The sequence below is a fragment of the Eutrigla gurnardus genome (assembly GCF_963514095.1).
Source record: "Eutrigla gurnardus genome assembly, chromosome: 5".
NCBI lineage: Eukaryota > Metazoa > Chordata > Actinopteri > Perciformes > Triglidae > Eutrigla > Eutrigla gurnardus.
This window is the reverse complement of record NC_139919.1, coordinates 21947133-21968422: the sequence shown is the minus strand read 5'-3', so window position 1 is coordinate 21968422 and position 21290 is coordinate 21947133. Positions and strand designations below refer to the sequence as shown.

The window sequence follows — 21290 nt, the reverse complement described above, 5'->3', positions numbered from 1 at the left end:
TTATTTTCAGCACCCTGGAGAGCGATACGATTACGTATTTCAATCGGTGTGTCCCTCTGAATGGCTATTGTATTTTCACGCAATATATATCTTCAAAACATTTGCATCCCATGTTACTTATTTAGGCACCATTTGATGTGTGAAGTAGCTGATTTTTCAGTCAATACTACCCACTCTCAGATTGTAGTTTCTTTGTCGTATTGATTCTTAACCAAGGCATATCAGTTCTGCACATGTCATGCAATTGTACTGTATGAACTCGGAGTGCCGCTGTTGGCCAGCCTGTTTCTAGATTTACCGCAGACTCATTGTACCTCCCATGTCTTTATTTCGAGCGAGAGAACGAGACAGAAGCAAAGCACATCGTGTGGACTTTACCGGACATACAAGGACTATTTTCTTCAATTTGGCAACATGTTTTAAAACCGACTGAAAAGAAACATCGTAGGGCAGAAATCCAAAAAGCCATAGCCTACGTGTTTTACATGGGAATAACGTCTGGCAGAACAATGAGAGGGCAAGTACTGTTGTTTTTCTCGGTCCTCTCTCTCGGCTCGGTGCTTGGACAAGTCACCTACTCCATTCCCGAGGAAATGCCGAAAGGTTCTCTCGTGGGCAACATGGCGAGGGATTTTGGCTTGGATGTTAAAAGACTGAAATCGGGTAAAGCTCGCATTTTTACTCGAGACAGTGACGAATATATTGAGCTGAATAACGAAAGGGGAGTCCTCCTCATCAAAGATAGGATAGACAGAGAGGCGCTCTGTGGACAAACGACGCCTTGTGCTTTGGTTTTTAAGATCATTTTAGAGAATCCCATGGAATTTTACAGCGTAACTATTGAGATCACAGATGTTAATGATAACCCCCCGTCCTTCGAAAAGAATGAAGTGAAATTTAAAATAAGCGAATCCGCTGTAAGTGGTGCTAAATTCATCTTAGATCGCGCAGTTGATCCTGATGTAGGCTCAAATGGTCTGCAAACATATAAAATTGAGCCGAAAGATCATTTTGTTGTTAAATTACACGACCAATCAGATGGGACGAAAAACGTTGAAATGGTTTTAGAAAAACCTCTTGATAGAGAAAAGAATGAGCACCTTTCTTTAGTTCTGACGGCGGTGGATGGAGGAGAGCCGCAGATGACAGGGACAATGCAGATTCAAATCACTGTATTAGACGTTAATGACAATGCTCCTGTTTTTACGCAACCTATTTATAAAACGTCTATTAAAGAAAATTCCCCAGTAGGAACACTTGTAGTGACAGTTACGGCAACCGATGCAGATCCGGGATCTAATGGAAGAATAATGTATTCGATATCAAGTATTTTAGATCATGCGCGTGGCTTGTTTGAAGTCAATAATGAAAGTGGTGAAATTCGGCTTAAAGGAAATGTTGATTATGAAAAAACTCGAACGTTTCAGATAAATATTCGCGCAAGTGACGACGGAGGACTAGTTGACTCGTGTAAAGTGATGATCGACGTCATTGACGTGAATGACAATAAACCCGACATCCATGTATTATCCAAATCAAACGTAATATCAGAAGATGCTAAACTCGGTACTGTTGTGACAATGATCAATATTGAGGACGCAGACGCTGGTGAAAATGGCAAAGTCCAATGTAGTATAAATAATGACATTCCCTTTGTGATGACGTCGACAACCAGTGATTTCTACAGTTTAATTACTGACAGCGAGTTAGACAGAGAGACCGCGTCTCAATACAATATAACTGTGACCTGCTCTGATGAGGGAGTGCCCTCCCTCTCCAGCAGCGTCACTCTCACCTTACAGATCTCTGACGTCAACGATAACGCGCCTGTCTTTGAGAGGAGCTCATATGAGGCCTACATTATAGAAAACAACACACCAGGCCTCTCTATATTCACAGTGAAAGCCAGAGACGCTGACTGGAACCAGAACGCCCGTGTTTCTTACATCCTGGAGGACTCCTCTGTTAACGGAGTGCCGGTCTCCTCATATGTGTCCGTTAGTGCTGATAGTGGAGTCATCCACGCAGTCCGCTCTTTTGACTACGAGCAGATCAAAGACTTCCACTTCCGGGTCAAAGCGCAGGACGGAGGCTCCCCTCCACTCAGTAGCAACGTGACTGTGAACATACTGATCCAAGACCAGAACGACAACCCTCCTCAGGTTCTGTACCCGGTCCAGTCTGGTGGCTCTCTGGTGGCTGAAATGGTGCCTCGTTCAGCAGATGTGGGCTATCTGGTCACTAAAGTGGTGGCTGTTGATGTGGACTCTGGACAGAATGCCTGGCTCTCCTATAAACTGCAGAAAGCCACCGACAGGGCGCTGTTTGAAGTGGGCTTACAGAATGGAGAAATCAGAACTATCCGCCAAGTCACTGATAAAGATGCTGTGAAACAAAGACTGACTGTTATCGTGGAGGACAACGGGCAGCCCTCTCGTTCAGCTACAGTCATTGTGAACGTGGCAGTGGCGGACAGCTTCCCTGAAGTTCTGTCTGAGTTCACTGACTTTACACAGGACAAGGAGTACAATGACAACCTGACTTTTTACTTAGTGTTGGCTTTGGCTGTAGTCTCCTTCCTCTTCATCACGTGTTTAGTGGTTATTATATCAGTGAAGATCTACAGATGGAGACAGTCTCGCATCCTGTATCACTCCAGTCTCCCTGTGATTCCATATTATCCACCACGTTACTCAGACACTTTGGGGACAGGGACTCTCCAACACGTGTACAATTATGAGGTGTGCAGGACGACCGACTCCAGAAAGAGTGACTGTAAGTTCGGCAGAGCCGGTAGTCAGAACGTGCTGATAATGGACCCCAGTTCTACAGGGACGATGCAGCGGATGCAGAGTGAAAAGAGCATCCTGGATGAACCAGACTCTCCTCTAGAGGTTGGTCATGTGGGTCTTTTCCGTTGTAATCTGGTGCATGTTCTCTGCAACGTTCTCTTTAAATTACAAATAGTGATCAACGTATCACTCGTCTGCAATTAGCACCATGGACAGAGGCACTTCTCCGTTTATGTGTCTGTCTGTCCGTCCGTCCGTCCGTTTATGTGTCTGTCTGTCTGTCTGTGTTTGTCTATCTTTCCTTCTGTCTATCTGTCTGTCATATTTCAACAAGTATATCTCAATCCTTAAATTGAACGAATATATCTGCAGTTCCTTTGCACGTCTCTAAGTGCCGCTGCTGGTTAGTGTGAGGAAAATGAAGCTCTTGTCCTGAGTAAAGTCCTCCCTCGTCTTTCTCATGCGTTAGTAGAGCTCTGTTTTATTTGGAACTAACAAAGACAGCCCTCGGCAACGAGCTGATGATCTACTTGGTCGGATTTTGACACGGTGGTTTTATTTCCATTTGGATTTTGCGAAGGCTCTCTCTCGTCATGGGTTTTCTTCGTTGTGTGCCCGAAAAAATAACATTTTCGTGGTGGCCGCTGCTTTTCTGCATATGTGTCGCAGACATGGCTCTCGGACAGGTTCGTTATTCTATACCTGAGGAGATGGCGACGGGCTCGGTCGTCGGTAACATCATTCAGGACCTAGGCTTGGATGTTAAACGGCTGAGATCTGGGCGGGCTAGGATATTTACCGAGGACGGCAGTGAGTACATTGGTCTGAATACAGAAAAGGGAACGTTGGTAGTGTCTAAAAGGATAGACAGAGAAGAATTGTGCAAACAAGTATCTCCTTGTTCTCTCCATTTCCAAATCATCCTTGAAAACCCAATGGAGTTGCATCGAATTGACGTAGAGATTACAGATATTAATGACAATGCGCCGTTTTTTTCGAAAAAGGAATATCATTTCCAGGTTAGTGAATTAGCCTCTCCCGGGGCTCGCTATTCGATTGAGAGTGCCAAAGATCCTGATGTAGCACATAACACCCTCGAAACATACAAACTCAACCCAACAGATCATTTCAAATTAAATGTTGTTTCTCGGCCTGATGGCACAAAATATGTTGAGATGGTCCTTCACACTTCGCTTGACAGGGAAAAACAAGAGGAGTATAAATTAACTCTGACGGCGTTTGACGGTGGTAATCCTCAGAAATCGGGTTCTGTCAAAATAAATGTCGTTGTTTTAGATGCAAATGACAATGCACCCGCATTCAGTCAATCTGCTTACAGAGTAACAGTTCCTGAAAATGCTTCCAGAGGCACTGTTATTTTAAGAGTCAGTGCCACTGATAATGATAAAGGAGCGAACGAAGAGATAGTCTATTCGTTCTCCCAGCATACCGATAGTGCATCATCCCTGTTTAATATGGATCCCCATACTGGGGAAATGACAGTTGTTGGTATGCTTGATTATGAAAGAGCAAAACATTATGAAATAGACATTGAAGCTACAGACAAAGGAGGACTGGCAGACACAAGCAAGGTGCTAATTGAGGTGAGCGACCTAAATGATAACGCCCCCGTCATAAGTGTCATTTCCCTCTCCAATCCAATACCAGAAGATTCGGCTCCAGATACTGTTATAGCAATGCTCAATATCAAAGATTTGGACTCGGATAAAAATGGCAAAGTTAAGTGTTATATTAGCAAAGATTTACCTTTCAAAATCAAGTCATCATCGACTAATTTTTATAGCTTGGTGTCTGACGACAATTTGGACCGTGAAACGGTGCCAGAATACAATATAACAATAACTGCAGTAGACGAGGGTTCTCCGCCTTATTCCACAAACAAAACAATTAATTTAAAATTATCGGACGTAAACGACCACGCCCCAATTTTCCCTCAGCCATTTAGCACCGCTTTCATCCCGGAAAACAATTCACCTGGCATGTCACTCCTCTCTGTTAAAGCCAGTGATGAAGACTCTGGGAACAATGCGCGCATTTCCTACTTCCTCGAGGAGAGCCAACTGAACGGGCTGTCAGCCTCTGCTTATTTTTCAGTGAATGCAGAGAGTGGGGAGATACTTGCTGTGCGTTCATTCGACTATGAACAATCAAAAGAGTTCCACATTCGCGTCAAAGCGCAGGATGGAGGCTCCCCTCCACTCAGTAGCAACGTGACTGTCAAAATAATGATCCAAGACCAGAACGACAACCCTCCTCAGGTTCTGTACCCGGTCCAGTCTGGAGGCTCTCTGGTGGCTGAAATGGTGCCTCGTTCAGCAGATGTGGGCTATCTGGTCACTAAAGTGGTGGCTGTTGATGTGGACTCTGGACAGAATGCCTGGCTCTCCTATAAACTGCAGAAAGCCACCGACAGGGCGCTGTTTGAAGTGGGCTTACAGAATGGAGAAATCAGAACTATCCGCCAAGTCACTGATAAAGATGCTGTGAAACAAAGACTGACTGTTATCGTGGAGGACAACGGGCAGCCCTCTCGTTCAGCTACAGTCATTGTGAACGTGGCGGTGGCGGACAGCTTCCCTGAAGTTCTGTCTGAGTTCACTGACTTTACACAGGACAAGGAGTACAATGACAACCTGACTTTTTACTTAGTGTTGGCTTTGGCTGTAGTCTCCTTCCTCTTCATCACGTGTTTAGTGGTTATTATATCAGTGAAGATCTACAGATGGAGAAGCGAGCGCGTGTTTTACAAATCCAGTGGGAATCTTCCTGTTATTCCTTATTACCCGCCCCTTTACGCTGACGTAGGAGGTACCGGTACTTTGAAGCAGGCACTCAGTTACGAGGTATACGGAACTACTGACTCCCGCAGGAGTGATATCAACTGTTCACGACCCTTCAGTCAAAACACTCTGTGTGTTGACCATAGTGCTACAGTGCCAAGGCATAAAACAGAGTCGGAGAATATGCTCACAGAGGTGAGATTAACCTCTTTCTTGTCTCCTCAAAACATTGTTCCTTGTTTTTGTTTTGTTTTTTCTTCAGTTTAGTCACTGCTTTAAAAAAAGAACAATTTATAGGTGCCCATTAAATCAGGGAATATTACCTATGACGTAATTCTGGTTCTCTCATTTATGTCTTAAATGAATTATGTTCCAAATACTTACAGCACATAATCACACTGTTGTTGATTTTCTAGCATCCTTTGTACAGAGGCTACATGTGGTTTTATATGTTGTTCATAAGGTACACTGAATTTCTGTTATATGACGTTACTTCCTCCATTATGTATTTTTGCTGCAGTTTTTCACCTTAATTCCATTCTTGGATATTCATATTGCTTGTGCTGGTATGGAATATCTTGCACTCAAACCAGATGTTATGTACAAAACAAAAACTAACAAAAGATACCAAAGTGTAGACCCCTTTTCAGCTGAAACAGGCTGACTTATGAGAGAGAACATTTCCAACGCTGCAATCAGAGAAGGACATTCTGGGCTTCATCCATGCCAAAGTGTTGCTACAGATTTATTCTGCATAGAAACACACAACCACACAGTGCACTACTTTTTCAGTGACCTAGTTCCCTTCATAACACGGTGCAGGCATGAGCATAGTGCTGTGATAAAAGGAGCAGGGATGGATGCAGGCATACTATAACAAAGGGGGTGATGTAAATCAATATGAAAAGAGTGACACAATAATGTTGATTAAGCGGTTTAAAATGTGGTATGAATGAAAAAATAAACAGCCACTACTGGTGCTGGGGAGATTGAGGAGGCAGAAAAGCAGTGTGATGGAGAGGCAGAGAGAGGCAGCGGGGGAGGGGAAGAGACACGTGGGCACCGGCACAGTCTCCACCATCCCTGTGCAGCATTCTGGTTAGTGATGCACGGCAGCCATTTTGATCTGCAGCCCTCTTTGTGTGCTGAGATAGAGGGCTCAGGGGAGGCTCATGTGATATATATAAATATATATACTGGCCGCCTGTAAAGGACAGACAGAGAGACATTTCTTGCTAAAATATATAAAGGAATATGAGAGAGAGGGGGAGAGGAGGGAGAGAGAGGGGGAGAGCGAGAGATCTGCATTAGTTATATAACAAGTGACAAGGGGACGTCTGAAATTAGAACAGAGGCTGAATGTGTTTGAATAGAAACATTTAATGACAAAATAAGACTGACCTAGAATGTATTCAAATCTATCTGTCCCGGCATTCTCTAAGGTAATGATTTTAACCAGCATCATATACTGTATACTGCTGTTTAGAGTTACACAGTGGGGCTAGTTTCCTTACTTCCTGTCCCCACATGTGAGGGTTTACATTATACGCTGAATATGAAAATTATGTGTTGTTTTGAAAGTGAAAGGCTGGTGGACTTGGTACAAGTAACCCTGTTGATATAATGAGGCCCGTGGCAAGAAAATAAAGGGATTTCTATTTGATATATGTTTATTTTAAATTCAGTGAAATAAGATCATATAAAAGGGCACATACATTGGCATTTACAGATTGTGACCAGTATCAGAGGAAGAATCAGAGTGCCTGGTCTCGTCTCTCTGTGTGGTGTATGAGCAGTAAAGTCTGCAGGATGTTTTGGGTGTGCATTTGAAAATAAGAGTTGACAATATACAAGGCAGAAACGCACGTTAATTGTCTTAACCCCCATATCCGCTGGAAGCGGTCTGTCATTATCAGCCCACATCTGTGTCTGCTTTATTTGTTTCAACTTGGTTTAAATCATTACTGCGGTTTGTTAATAGACGGCTTTTACTGAGTACCATAAATTCTTTTGGCCAGTGTCTCCATAGGGGTCAAAGCTCACAGTAAATCTGTTCAAGCAGGTAAATAGTTCAACCTGTTTCTACCCACTACCCCTTCAGTGTGTTGGTGTTTTATCTTTCTCTTGTTTAAGAGACCTTTCATTGGAGGTGGCAGCATTCAGTTTGGAACTTACACAAAGTCCCAAACATCACTTTGCTTAACTTGTTACTGACCACAAAACTGTAATCACATGCAGAAGCTCCTGGTTCCCACAGGCCCACGGTCTTGCTCAAGTGTCCCGCCTTCCTAGCCAAGCTGTCTGGGGAGCAGCTGTGTGCCCATGTGTATGCCGGTGGGGCTCGTCCACACACTGTGCACCATATGTGTGTTTGGGGATGTGGTTAATGTTTGTTCTTCGACCCCTCATTGTAGTTTTGTTTACAAGATATCTCAGATATCTGATCTCAGCGACTTGTTTGTAAGGGGTTAAGTCACTTGTTGTGACTTAACCCCTTGCAGAGCAAATTACACTTTAATACTCTGAACATGATATCCACCAAGACAATTATATGTACATAGCTCCAGCGCATAACACTCTCTCCTTGTGATGACTGCTGCTGCCTGTCCCTAAGTAACTGTTTGGTTGTTTGACATAAAATGGTACATTTAAACATGTACAGAATAGGGCCAAGCAGTTGGAGAGCATCCTAAACTAAAGCTTCAATCTCCTCTTCAGCAAGCTGAAGTGTTGGGGACACAGCATTAATGTGTAGCTGACTGCCTCGTCAAACATGTACAGATGGCAAATGTATTGATTACTATGGTGCAGATATCAATATTGCTGAGCTCCTCAGGTGCTTCAGATTGATGGCAGGACAAAAACTATGTGTGCACGGTGTTTATTTACTCGGTGTTTATTCTATTTAAAAGCGCTATATGAATGCAGGTCCATCATTATCTGTACTTTTCTTTGCATGGAGGCAGGTATACCTGACGTGTGTTCTTGGGATCTTACATTAGATGTTGCATTTGGATGTGTGTCAGTGTCCCAGAGTGTGGAGTTATGCACTGGCTTACTCTCTGGTAAAGGATTACACTAGGGATTACCTAGAACTGTGTTATATGGGGCAATGGCAAAGTTAAGATAGCACAGAAAGACTCCACATCAACTCAGGCATCACTAAAATATAGATTCAAAGGTTAAGTGCACACACACACACACACACACACACACACACACACACATTGTAATGTGACTCAGAAGGACAGACTCTTCCCTTCTAAAGGAGTAAAGATGAAGTGAATATTTATAATTAGTATGATATTGTAGTTACATGATATAACTTGAACATATATCATATATTATGTTCAAATTGTTCTCATATTGCATCCTAATTTAGAATTTTAAAAACTGTTTTGCTAACTGCCATTTACGCAGTCACTATAGATAACATTGCGTCAAATAGCAGCTAGACTTGGATAGCTACTGTTCAGTAGTCATTCTTGATTTCTAACAGTCTTCCTTCCTCCTGCTGATCTCATTCTCTGCATCCCTCCCCTCCCCCTCTCCAGCTGCACCACTCTACTGCAAAGTGAGAAAGAGACATAGAGAAAGGGAGCGGGAGATTGCCCAGTGTGGGACATTTTGTTCGGTCTATAAAAAGAAACTATACACCATAAGGTGACATTGCATCCCTGGGTAGGTTGCCTTGTTCATGGCAAAAACAAATATGTACTTCATATCATTTTTCAGCCATTTATGATGAGATTTTCCATTACCCAGCAGTCCATAAACATGTATGTTTGAAAGGACATATCATCTAAGTGCAAATGTGTGTCTTTGCATCACCCTTTCCTCAAATATCCCCCATGTTGTTTTTGTACATCTTTTTTTCCACCATTGCCAGCTCATTGGAAGCAGGGTGGGATGCAAGCAGGGTGGGATGTGTTGCCATAGCAACAAGCTGACTCACTGGCAGGGCTGTACCATTTTCCATTGAGGCACAGGGGGTCAGCATCACATCCAGCCTCTCAGCTGGGATGGCTTCATGCATTTCTTGATAGTGCAGGGACAGGAGACACCCCTGTTTTGGGCAAATAGGTGCAGCGTTCTCAGAACTGGGGTGACTGATGATGGAGAAGGGGGAGAGGGTGATCATGGCCGCTTTTAATATTCATTCTGACGGATGCTGTCCTCTTTGTTTTGCCTTACTTTGTTTCAGCAAACCCATCTCTATGATGATTATATTGACTAATACATAAGCTTAGAATAACCATTTACTTATTGAAATCTTTGTTTCTCTGATATGAAAGGAACATCAGCCTTATGTCGTCTCTTTTTGCTTTTCCCCCTGGTTGACCTGTTCATTTTGGATGTGTGTCTTTTGGACTGTGTTATCACTTCACATGTGTCCATGTGCATAAAGAAAAAGGATATTATGCAATACACTAGTCTGCTTTACTTTGTTTTAGAAGCTTTCATCACAGAGACACTCATACACACATTAACTGTGACAAACAAAGGGTCACAGAGCAAAAAATCTCATTAGTGAGGCATGGATTTGTCTCAGGGCATCGCCTTGAGGCCCCCTGCTGTTGCTATGAGGGTAGTGACTTTGTGCAGCAGTGCAGTATTTTGGTTGTGATTCATATACATTGGCAGTGTAAGCAGGGTTTTCAATGTCACCAGTTCCCTTAGCATTTGTGTTAATGGCTTAGGCTGAAGTGGTTGGACTGTACCAAAGTCTGTTTATGCTTCCGCTTCTAGGGCAAGTTGATTTTGTTAAGTTTGTATTCTGTAGTATACTATTTAGGGAATGCTGTTGAAAATGATTCACAAACCTATGACTGGATATATTTATTTTTGGTAAGGCGACCACAGTGACCTGCAGCTGTGGGCTATGTGATAACATTCTCTATCTGCCAAGGCTTTCTTAACAATATTATTTATTTTGTTTTATTATAAACATCACCCTTACACAAGGAGAGCAATGCTGAAAACAAACTTGTTTTTCTGAAGATTCATCCTCTCTCTATATCTGTCTCTCTCCCTTACTAACTCATACATACACAAACACAGCTCCATGGCAATGTATTCCCTATTTTTCTTTCTGTTGGTTTGATACTTTCTTCATTATTTCATCAGTTAAGATTAGTCCATGTCCCATTATCTGTTCAGTCCTGTTTAAACACACTGATGTTATTGTAAGAGTATTAATACAACTCAAAATGCATTGAGTTGCACTCAAAATGTTACTTTTACCACAACAGTTTTCCAAGTATTTATATTTTATTTCCCAATATGAACTGATGGATGCACAAGAATGTTATATTATTACTGAAGGCTGACACAGATACAGACATTTTTAAACTTTAATAGTTTATGTGCACACACAGTGTACTCTTTGAAAGAGCAATCATGAGATACAATTTATTATTAATCGAAATAAACAGAAATTGTAGAATCACCACATGAACACCCATTTTTTGAGACACATGGTAAGTATGTTTGTTTCTGTACTTCCCAAAGCCAGACTCTGTATGCTGACCACCCGTCTAACTGACATCCTTTGTCTCTTGTTTTTCTCTTTCATGTGTTGCCTGATGTTGTTCCTGTCTCCTCCCTGACTCCTGTTAAATCCTGTCTCACCAAATAAGGTAAGAAATAGTTTTCATCTTTATTGTTCACAGCCATCAAACACACAGAGTGGCACAAATATCCATGGCACTAAAATAGCACTGATGACCTTGTACTGGCAACTGAACATCTTAGTCTAGATCATCATACAGTAACACAATTCAAACAGATGTTACAATAATGTGATTTTACAGTATCGTAACATTACACATTGGCACTGAGTCGGGTTAAGGTTAATCAGATTGTTTCTGTTCACATTCGCAAACATCTTTCATCACTGATTTAATTCAATCAGGCGGACAGATCAAGTGTGACAGTGTGAGTGTGTGTGTGAGTAGTTTTATCTAAGGTTTTACACTGAATTAACACATCAATATAATTTGCAATTCATACACTAGATACGTTGACAATTCAATTATAATTCTTTGCTCTAGGTATTAAATTAAGTAAATGGTATATTGACTTTTATTTATATCGCGCTTTTCTAGTCTTTTTCAACTACATTCAGTCTATTTACCTATTCACACACATTCATATGGCAGGGGAGCCACCTGCACATCAGGAGCTAACTCATTCACACGCCAATGAGCAATACAGGGTTTAGCATCTTGCCCAAGAACACTTCGGCATGCAAACTGGAGGAGTTCGAACCACCAACTCTGAGCCACAGCATGAAGTTATACATTGAAACTGTCATCGATTTGAACCAGCATTTAAGCTTCTTTGTACATACCCCCTTTTTCTAGGTGTGAAAGCACTTTACATTTGAATCAAGAAGTTGAACAGCTCTCCCCACTAACCGGTTTAGGTGGATTAAGAAAAGTATTAGCGGGGAAAACCAGCTGGTAAAGTTACTCGTACTTGAATGAAGTTGCAGTGATTATACTGTCCAGCACTGTTTCTGGAATTTTAGCCTGTGTTTTTGTGTTCTGGACGACCATCCACTGAATCATAAAGAAGTGTGTAAATAAAGTAAAACACAAGTACAATACAAAGTGATACAAACATTGCAAGTTAATATGACATCATAAGCCTGCAGTATTCTAACATATCAGAGGAAACTGACTCAAATTTAGAAAATCAATTATAGACGAGTAAAGGTTTGAAGTTGATTCAACTCTTTGGTTATTTTTGTGGCTGTGATGTGTGGTGTTAATGTACTGGATTGAATATATTGTAAGGTGTTCTTCATACACTCCAGTTAATGAGGTACACCTGCTTAAAATGAATGCAGCCTAATACAAGTCCTGCAAATAATCCCTTCACAAAGGCTGTCATGGTCAGTTTTGCTGAAACTGTAAATTGTATTGTTTTGGGGGATGTAGTTTGTGGTGCTGTTGAACTGCCTTGCATTGTTTCTGTTAATTATTCCATCCCCAATTGGTATATATAGGATGGACAAAATAACAGAAACATATGCCAGTATCACACACTACAATTCAACAGGAAATGCAAAACGTTTACAGTTCAATCATCACCAGTCTAAAATAATACATAATTTAAAACTGAAGCTTAGATTGTTCCTCGGATTTATTGCAAGACAAAATCTCAATTTTAATGAATATATGTAACAGAGATAGACAAATACTAAAAATAAAATGTTTTATATAATGTGTGCATGTCCTCCTCTGTCTGGGTGTAAATGTGCCTGTTCGTTGATGTGTGTTAGGAATGTGATGTCCTGTCCAGTGTGTCCCTGTCCTGTGTATTCAGGGACAGGCTCCAGCCTGAACAGGATACATGGGTGTGGAAAGTATTTTAATGAATATATGGATGGTAAAATATAAATCACTTCCACACTTTATACTGTAGCTCAACACCTGGCAGTGAACACATGCAATATGAGGCTTAACATGGAATTGTGTGAATAAAATGCATGTGTGCTGCCAAGTATTTACATCAGACTTACACTCTGCATGTGTTTCTCAATGCCTACAAATATCCACCCTGAAAATGACATCCTGGGACTCATTGAAAAATAGCATAAAAATATAGAGTCTGATTTTATAATTCAACCCCAAGTATCTATTATTTATTCATTAATAAATAATTTAATTACTACATCTCTGAATGCTGCCTTTCCTCACTGATAAAATACCAGAAGTATAATGTTAGCAAGCATAATAATAATAATAATAATAATATATACTTCTATCATGTTATACTTATACAACCGTGATTATTTTAAAAGTGATATTACATTCTTGAGCATATTATTTTCCTTTTGTATTCATTAGTTTTTGTCCAGTAAGCAGGCAAATCTAATTATGTATTTTAGACTTATGGCTTATCTGCTCCTGTATTTGTTCGTGTATTCTGTACGAAAAATAGTACGGGAGTAAATGTTTTGTTTTTCCGGCTGCCTGCTGTCTTCAATGAGAGCCTGTGAGGCTGTCTGCCTCTCCAGCGACATGCAGCAGCAGCAGTTGGCCGCCTGTGTGGCGCTGTCCACACATGTGGTGCTGAAATCAGCTCAGGCGCTCTCCCTCTCCCTCTCGCTTCCTGCCTCTCTACATCTCCCTCTGTCGCCCACCTCCATTCAGAGCAGACGCCTAGTGCGGATGCGCATCTCCGCTCCCCCTCCCTTTTCATTTGCTCTACAGACCTCCATACGGGTATTTTACGTTGGCCGCTGACAGGATTAGTTCTTGTTGAGAACCGGGGAGACGTAATGACGTATACAGGCTGCATTGGCTTCCTCGGACCACAGGAAGGCAACAAAGAGCCTTGTCAGCCACAAAGGCATGTGCATGTATGCAGGTGCATACAGGCAATAGGATATATGGTGGATTAACACAATCCACCATATATGAGTGATCATTTAATGACCAGGCTTTCAGCTATTTGTAGTTCACTCGACGTGTTCATCATTTATCTTTATTATCATTACAGTGTTTCATAATATTTATGGTATTTTATAGTTTAAATATTTATATTTGTAGTCTTCATATACACATTTTACACATTTTTCGTGCTGGTAAAACGTTAAATGTGCTATATAAATATAGTTATTGATATTTATTTTGATAGATTCGCAAAAAAACAGCATCATCTCTCTCTATGGATCATATTTTTACGTCACTCTGCTGTAGACGCTTACTGATGCCACGATTGGTCGAAATGAGAATACTCAGTCCACCAATGGCATTCGGAGCTGTACAAAGAGATCTTCTCCCTGTCAGCCAGTAGCTTCAGCGTCGTAGCCAGTACAATGTTCTGCACAGGAGGGGAGGGATGCATATGCAGACACAAAGCATGAGTGTCTTTGTGGACGCATCTACATTGGATCATAGACCTTGTGCATGTATTGAGTTACGGAGTTGGGATTGGACCGACAAGATATGAGATTCATGGAACGAGGAATAATGTGGAACAAATTGCATGCATGGCAGGCGTTTTTGTGGTGGCATAATTTTCTTCTCTTGTGGAGTACAATAGACGGACAGACTCGCTACAGCATCCCGGAGGAACTGAAACAGGGCTCTGTGGTAGGAAACCTAGCCAGAGATTTGGGTTTGGGTGTATCGGAACTGTACCGACGTAAATTGCGGATAACCTCGGAAACCGGTAAGCAATATTTTAGTGTGGACTTGGGGAAGGGAGAACTGGTGGTGATTGATAGGATAGATCGGGAGGAGCTGTGTGGACAAAGACCGTCATGCTTGTTGCCTTTGGAACTCGTCATAGATAACCCTTTACAGCTGCATAGAGTCGAAATTGAAATTCAGGATACAAACGATAATTCTCCTAGTTTTCTTACTAAAGAGAAAGTGGTTAAAATTGCAGAGCTGGTCAATCCAGGCGCACGATTTCCTTTGGAAAGTGCACAGGATCCCGACGTCGGCCCTAATTCTGTACGCTCTTATCTTATAAGCAAAAACGATCATTTCAAATTGATTGTTAAAAACCACAAAGACGGTAGAAAAATCCCCGAACTGGTCCTCGACAAACCTCTCGATCGAGAAAAGCTGCCTGTACACAATCTTATCCTCACTGCTGTAGATGGCGGAGATCCGGTGCGTTCAGGGACATCTGAAATTACAATTATAGTACTTGACAACAATGATAATGCACCACAATTTGAGAGACAAGTATATGAAGCTAATGTCAGCGAAAAGGCAACACCTGGGACTCAAATCATGCACGTTAAAGCCATAGATGCAGACGAAGGACTCAATGGAGAAATCGAGTACTACTTCGCAGAGCAAACTACAGATCTCGTTTTGTCATTATTCGACATTGAACCTTCTACTGGAGCCATTGTTGTCAAAGGAAATTTAGATCATGAAACTAATCCTGTACATAGATTTGACATAACTGCTAGAGACAAAGGTAATCCTGAGATGGATGGGCATTGTGGCGTCGAAATTAAAATAGTTGACGTTAACGACAATATTCCTGAAATAATTGTGACGTCTTTAACAACACCTGTTCCAGAAGACTCTGCCACTGGAACGGTTATTGCATTGATAAGTGCAAAAGACCCAGATTCGGGTGACAATGGTAAGATTACGTTAAGAGTGTCTTCCAAATCCCCCTTCAAGTTAAATCCTTCGGTCGCTAACCATTACTCATTAGTGACGAATGGGCCACTTGACCGTGAAAAAAATGGCCAGTATAGTGTCAAGATAACTGCGACTGATTCCGGAAAGCCTCCATTATCGAGTGAAAAAATAATACTTGTTGAATTGTTAGATGTTAATGACAACCCACCAGTTTTCTCCCAACCCTCTTATGTCGTTTATGTAAACGAGAACCATGCCCCTGGGAACATCTTGTGTTCAGTAACGGCAACGGATGCTGACATGAGTGAAAACGCGAAGATCTCCTACTCCATACTGGACTCTAAAGTGCAGGACGTGTCCGTCTCATCGTATGTTTACATTAACTCAGATAACGGCAGCATCTACAGCATGCACTCGTTCGACTATGAGAAACTGAAGGTGTTTCAGATCCAGGTTCAGGCAAAGGATCAGGGCTCTCCGTCTCTCAGCAGCAACGCCACCGTCCATGTTTTTATCCTGGACCAGAACGACAACGCCCCCGCTGTTATTTACCCCTCCTCCGCTGCTCTGGGCTCCCTCTCTCACCAGAGGATGCCCCGCTCCGCTAAAGCGGGTCACCTGGTTACCAAGGTGACGGCCGTGGACGCGGACTCGGGCCATAACGCCTGGATCTCCTACAGACTGGCGGAGGCCACAGACGCCTCTCTGTTCACTGTCAATCTGTACACAGGGGAGGTGAGGACTAAACGCGCTGCGTCCGAGCAGGACGACTCCTCTCAGAGGCTGCTTATAGAGATCAAGGACGACGGAGATCCGGTCCAGTCCGCCACCGCCACGGTGTCCATCCTGCTGGAGGACGGCCTCCATGAGCCCATCTTAGACCTCCGACACAAAGCGGCCGAGCCCAGCAAGAAAACTGGCAGAATCACCCTTTATTTGATTCTCTCTCTGGCCTCGGTGTCCGTGCTGTCTCTGGTGACTTTTTTCATCTTAGCGGTTAAATGCATGAGGAACAGCAGAAGCAGCGATAGTTGCTGCATGAGACGGAGCGACTGTGATGATTACAAGAACCCCAACAGGAACCTGCAGATCCAGCTCAACAGTGATGGGCCTATAAAGTACGTGGAGGTCCTGGGAGGAGACATGATGTCTCAGAGTCAGTCCTTCAGGTCCTGTATGTCTCCGATGTCAGAGTACAGTGATTTCACGCTGATTAAACCCAGCAGCACCACTGACTTTAAGGAGGTGATCAGTGTTCTGGATGCGTCTTTACCCGACAGCACCTGGACCTTTGAGAGCCAGCAGGTGAGCAAAAAATGACCATTGATCTTAAAAATGAATAAAAAATAACATTCACGATTATGTACAGGAAATACCCCCCCCCCTCTCTCTCTCTTTCATCCCCCCCCCCCCTCTCTCTCTCTCTCTCTCTCTCTCTCTCTCTCTGTCTCTAATCTAATTTTTGGTTACAGTCTTGGAGACATTATAGTGGGGGACTCTGTCAGAAAAAGTTAAAATGATTGTGTTCAAGACATTTGTCAATCTAAGGCACAATTCCATAGCACCCGAACCGTTCAGCACCACAGATGTGGACAGCGACACTTAGTGGGATGCAGGCATGCTTAGTCACAAAGTCTGTGTGTGAGCGCTTTTTGTCTTTGTCTAATCATCTTTCATAATAATAATGTCCTCCATAAACATGTTTCTAGTGATTGATTAAAATAAGAAATCTCATTGTGGACGAATATATTGTTTATATTTCAATTTGCATTCGCCAGGCTTATTTCCTGTTCTTTCTTTCTTTCTTTCTTTCTTTCTTTCTTTCTTTCTTTCTTTCTTTCTTTCTTTCTTCCTTTCTGTTCTTTCTTTCTATCTTTCTTTCTTGTTATCATAATATAATTTTAATAATAATTCTGTAGTCAAATGCTACCTTTACATTTGTTGAAGTCATAAAATGATTAATGTCAGTTAGGGAATGGTTCACAGAGAGAATATATGCTGGCACTTTAAGAGTCTCGATCAGTCTCCCCCTCATTGGATGGTAGACGGATGCTGTGAACCAATAGAATTCAGAACTGTACAAAGCAATCTAGTCCCTGCCCCCATGCAGCCTCAGCGCTGTAACACGTACGATACAACGAGCAAGAGGACAAACGGCAATGAGCTCGTATTTTGGAAGATGACGTTTCTTTTTATAATTCAAGTTACAGCCATGCTCAGTGCTTGTGGGAAATCTTCTATTGGAATAACACCTGCGATGATGGATTTCGGCATGATTCCACATAATACGTCGGCTGGAATTAATGTGTTATAACGGACCAAAGATGACAAAGACAATAGGATACCGAGACTGGAGATGGCTTGCGCTTTGGTGGCATCATTTCTTTCTCTTGTGGAGTACAATAAACGGACAGACTCGTTACAGCATCCCGGAGGAACTAAAACAGGGTTCTGTGGTAGGAAATCTAGCCAAAGATCTGGGTTTGGGACTATCTGAGATTTTTGATCGCAAACTGCGCGTCGCCTCTGAGGCTGGTGAGCAGTATTTCAGTGTGGATGCGGGGAAGGGCGAGCTGGTGGTGAATGACAGAATAGACAGAGAGGCTTTATGCGGACAGAGCGCCAGCTGTGTGCTGCCTCTGCAGGTTGTAATTGAAGACCCGTTACAACTGTTTCGTGTTGAGGTAGAAATCCAAGACATTAATGATAATGCGCCAAGATTCCCATCAAATGATATCACATTGGATGTTGCGGAATCTACGGGTTTAGGCGTTCGTTTTCCATTAGACAACGCTATAGACCCAGATGTCGGGATTAATTCGTTAAAGTCATACACTCTCAGTAAAGATGAGTGTTTTAGTATTAGAGTTAAAGAACTGGCTGGTGGAAGGAAAGTCCCCGAATTAATTTTAGCAAAAAATCTAGACCGAGAGAAAAAGGCTGTTCATAAGCTTTTGTTGACAGCTCTAGATGGAGGGAACCCAGTGAGATCCGGTACAGCTCAGTTATCTATCACAGTGCTGGACAACAACGATAACGTTCCAACGTTTGAGAAAACGTTGTATAAAGTATCCATCAGTGAAAATGCTGCAGAAGGAGCATTTATAGTACAAACTAAAGCGACAGACATGGACGATGGTCAAAACGGAGAGATTGAATATTCCTTTGGCGCGCATACAACAGACAATGCTGTTTTCAGTATCGATTATACTTCGGGGACAATAGTTCTAAAAGGAAAGCTAGATTTTGAAACGACCTCAAATTATGAATTAGAAATCAGTGCGAACGATAGAGGCAGTCCGAGAATGGAGGGGCATTGTACTGTCCACGTTGAAGTGTTAGATGTTAACGATAATGCTCCAGAAATAATACTCACCTCGCATCCAAAGCCAGTGCGCGAAGACTCGCCTGATGGAACCGTAGTAGCTTTGCTCAGTGCCAGAGACCTTGACTCCGGTGTTAATGGTAAAGTAACATTACAGCTCCCGAAGAAATCTCCATTTGCCCTCAAACCATCGTTTTCTAATAATTACGCACTGGTTACCAGTGGTGCTTTAGATCGAGAAAATATCTCTGAATATCACATAGAGATAACAGCCACCGATTCAGGCTCTCCTCCTCTGTCCAGTAAGAAAACCATACCTGTCAGCATCACTGATGTGAACGACAACCCTCCCCTATTCTCTCAGCCCTCCTATAATGTATATTTGAAAGAGAACGGGGTTCCAGGCTCTATACTGTACTCGGTATCAGCGTCTGACCTGGATTTTGGTGAAAACGCTAAAATCTCCTACTCCATCCTGGACTCTAAAGTGCAGGACGTGTCCGTCTCATCGTATGTTTACATTAACTCAGATAACGGCAGCATCTACAGCATGCACTCGTTCGACTATGAGAAACTGAAGGTGTTTCAGATTCAGGTTCAGGCAAAGGATCAGGGCTCTCCGTCTCTCAGCAGCAACGCCACCGTCCATGTTTTTATCCTGGACCAGAACGACAACGCCCCCGCTGTTATTTACCCCTCCTCCGCTGCTCTGGGCTCCCTCTCTCACCAGAGGATGCCCCGCTCCGCTAAAGCGGGTCACCTGGTTACCAAGGTGACGGCCGTGGACGCGGACTCGGGCCATAACGCCTGGATCTCCTACAGACTGGCGGAGGCCACAGACGCCTCTCTGTTCACTGTCAATCTGTACACAGGGGAGGTGAGGACTAAACGCGCTGCGTCCGAGCAGGACGACTCCTCTCAGAGGCTGCTTATAGAGATCAAGGACGACGGAGAACCGGTCCAGTCCGCCACCGCCACGGTGTCCATCCTGCTGGAGGACGGCCTCCATGAGCCCATCTTAGACCTCCGACACAAAGCGGCCGAGCCCAGCAAGAAAACTGGCAGAATCACCCTTTATTTGATTCTCTCTCTGGCCTCGGTGTCCGTGCTGTCTCTGGTGACTTTTCTCATCTTAACGGTTAAATGCATGAGGAGCAGCAGAAGCAGCGATAGTTGCTGCATGAGACGGAGCGACTGTGATGGTTACAAGAACCCCAACAGGAACCTGCAGATCCAGCTCAACAGTGATGGGCCTATAAAGTACGTGGAGGTCCTGGGAGGGGACATGATGTCTCAGAGTCAGTCCTTCAGGTCCTGTATGTCTCCGATGTCAGAGTACAGTGATTTCACGCTGATTAAACCCAGCAGCACCACTGACTTTAAGGAGGTGATCAGTGTTCTGGATGCGTCTTTACCCGACAGCACCTGGACCTTTGAGAGCCAGCAGGTGAGCAAAAAATGACCATTGATCTTAAAAATGAATAAAAAATAACATTCACGATTATGTACAGGAAATACCCCCCCCCCCCCCCCTCTCTCTCTCTCTCTCTCTCTCTCTCTCTCTCTCTCTCTAATCTAATTTTTGGTTACAGTCTTGGAGACATTATAGTGGGTGACTCTGTCAGAAAAAGTTCAAATGATTGTGTTCAAGACATTTGTCAATCTAAGGCACAATTCCATAGCACCCGAATAGTTCAGCACCACAGATGTGGACAGCGACACTTAGTGGGATGCAGGCATGCTTTGTCACAAAGTCTGTGTGTGAGCGCTTTTTGCCTTTGTCTAATCATCTTTCATAATAATAATGTCCTCCATAAACATGTTTCTAGTGATTGATTAAAATAAGAAATCTCATTGTGGAAGAATATATTGTTTATATTTCAATTTGCATCCGCCAGGCTTATTTCCGGTTCTTTCTTTCTTTCTTTCTTTCTTTCTTTCTTTCTTTCTTTCTTTCTTACTTTCTTGTTATCATAATATAATTTTAATAATATTTCTGTAGTCAAATGATACCTTTACATTTGTTGAAGCCATAAAATGATTCATGTCAGTTAGGGAAAGGTTCACAGAGAATATATGCTGGCACTTTAAGAGTCTCGATCAGTCTCCCCCTCATTGGATGGTAGACGGATGCTGTGCACCAATAGAATTCAGAACTGTACAAAGCAATCTAGTCCCTGCCCCCATGCAGCCTCAGCGCTGTAACACGTACAATACAACGAGCAAGAGGACAAACGGCAATGAGCTC

General features: G+C 42.7%; 1 protein-coding gene and 2 pseudogenes across 17 annotated transcripts in view; all 3 read left to right on the top strand.

Moving 5' to 3' along the window:
* Window positions 1-21290, top strand: part of LOC311013232 (protocadherin gamma-C5-like) — a gene marked incomplete at its 5' end in the record, with an annotated part of 293577 nt that overhangs the window by 236275 nt on the left and 36012 nt on the right. The window contains one exon of one of the 15 annotated variants that reach the window (XM_084009257.1): window positions 468-2894. The exons of 12 other annotated variants lie outside the window; for them this stretch is intronic. In XM_084009257.1, coding sequence (XP_083865383.1) covers window positions 486-2894 — 2409 coding nt within the window. Of the gene's footprint in view, window positions 1-467; window positions 2895-3428; window positions 5789-21290 lie in introns of those variants that run through there. 2 more of the 15 variants (XM_084009246.1, XM_084009250.1) reach the window with 2 other exon arrangements.
* Window positions 14365-17041, top strand: LOC311013241 (protocadherin gamma-C5 pseudogene; annotated as a pseudogene). Its single transcript has one exon. The product of its transcript is annotated as a protocadherin gamma-C5 pseudogene (transcript).
* LOC311013240 (protocadherin gamma-C5 pseudogene) lies at window positions 17914-20504 on the top strand (annotated as a pseudogene). The gene has a single exon. The product of its transcript is annotated as a protocadherin gamma-C5 pseudogene (transcript).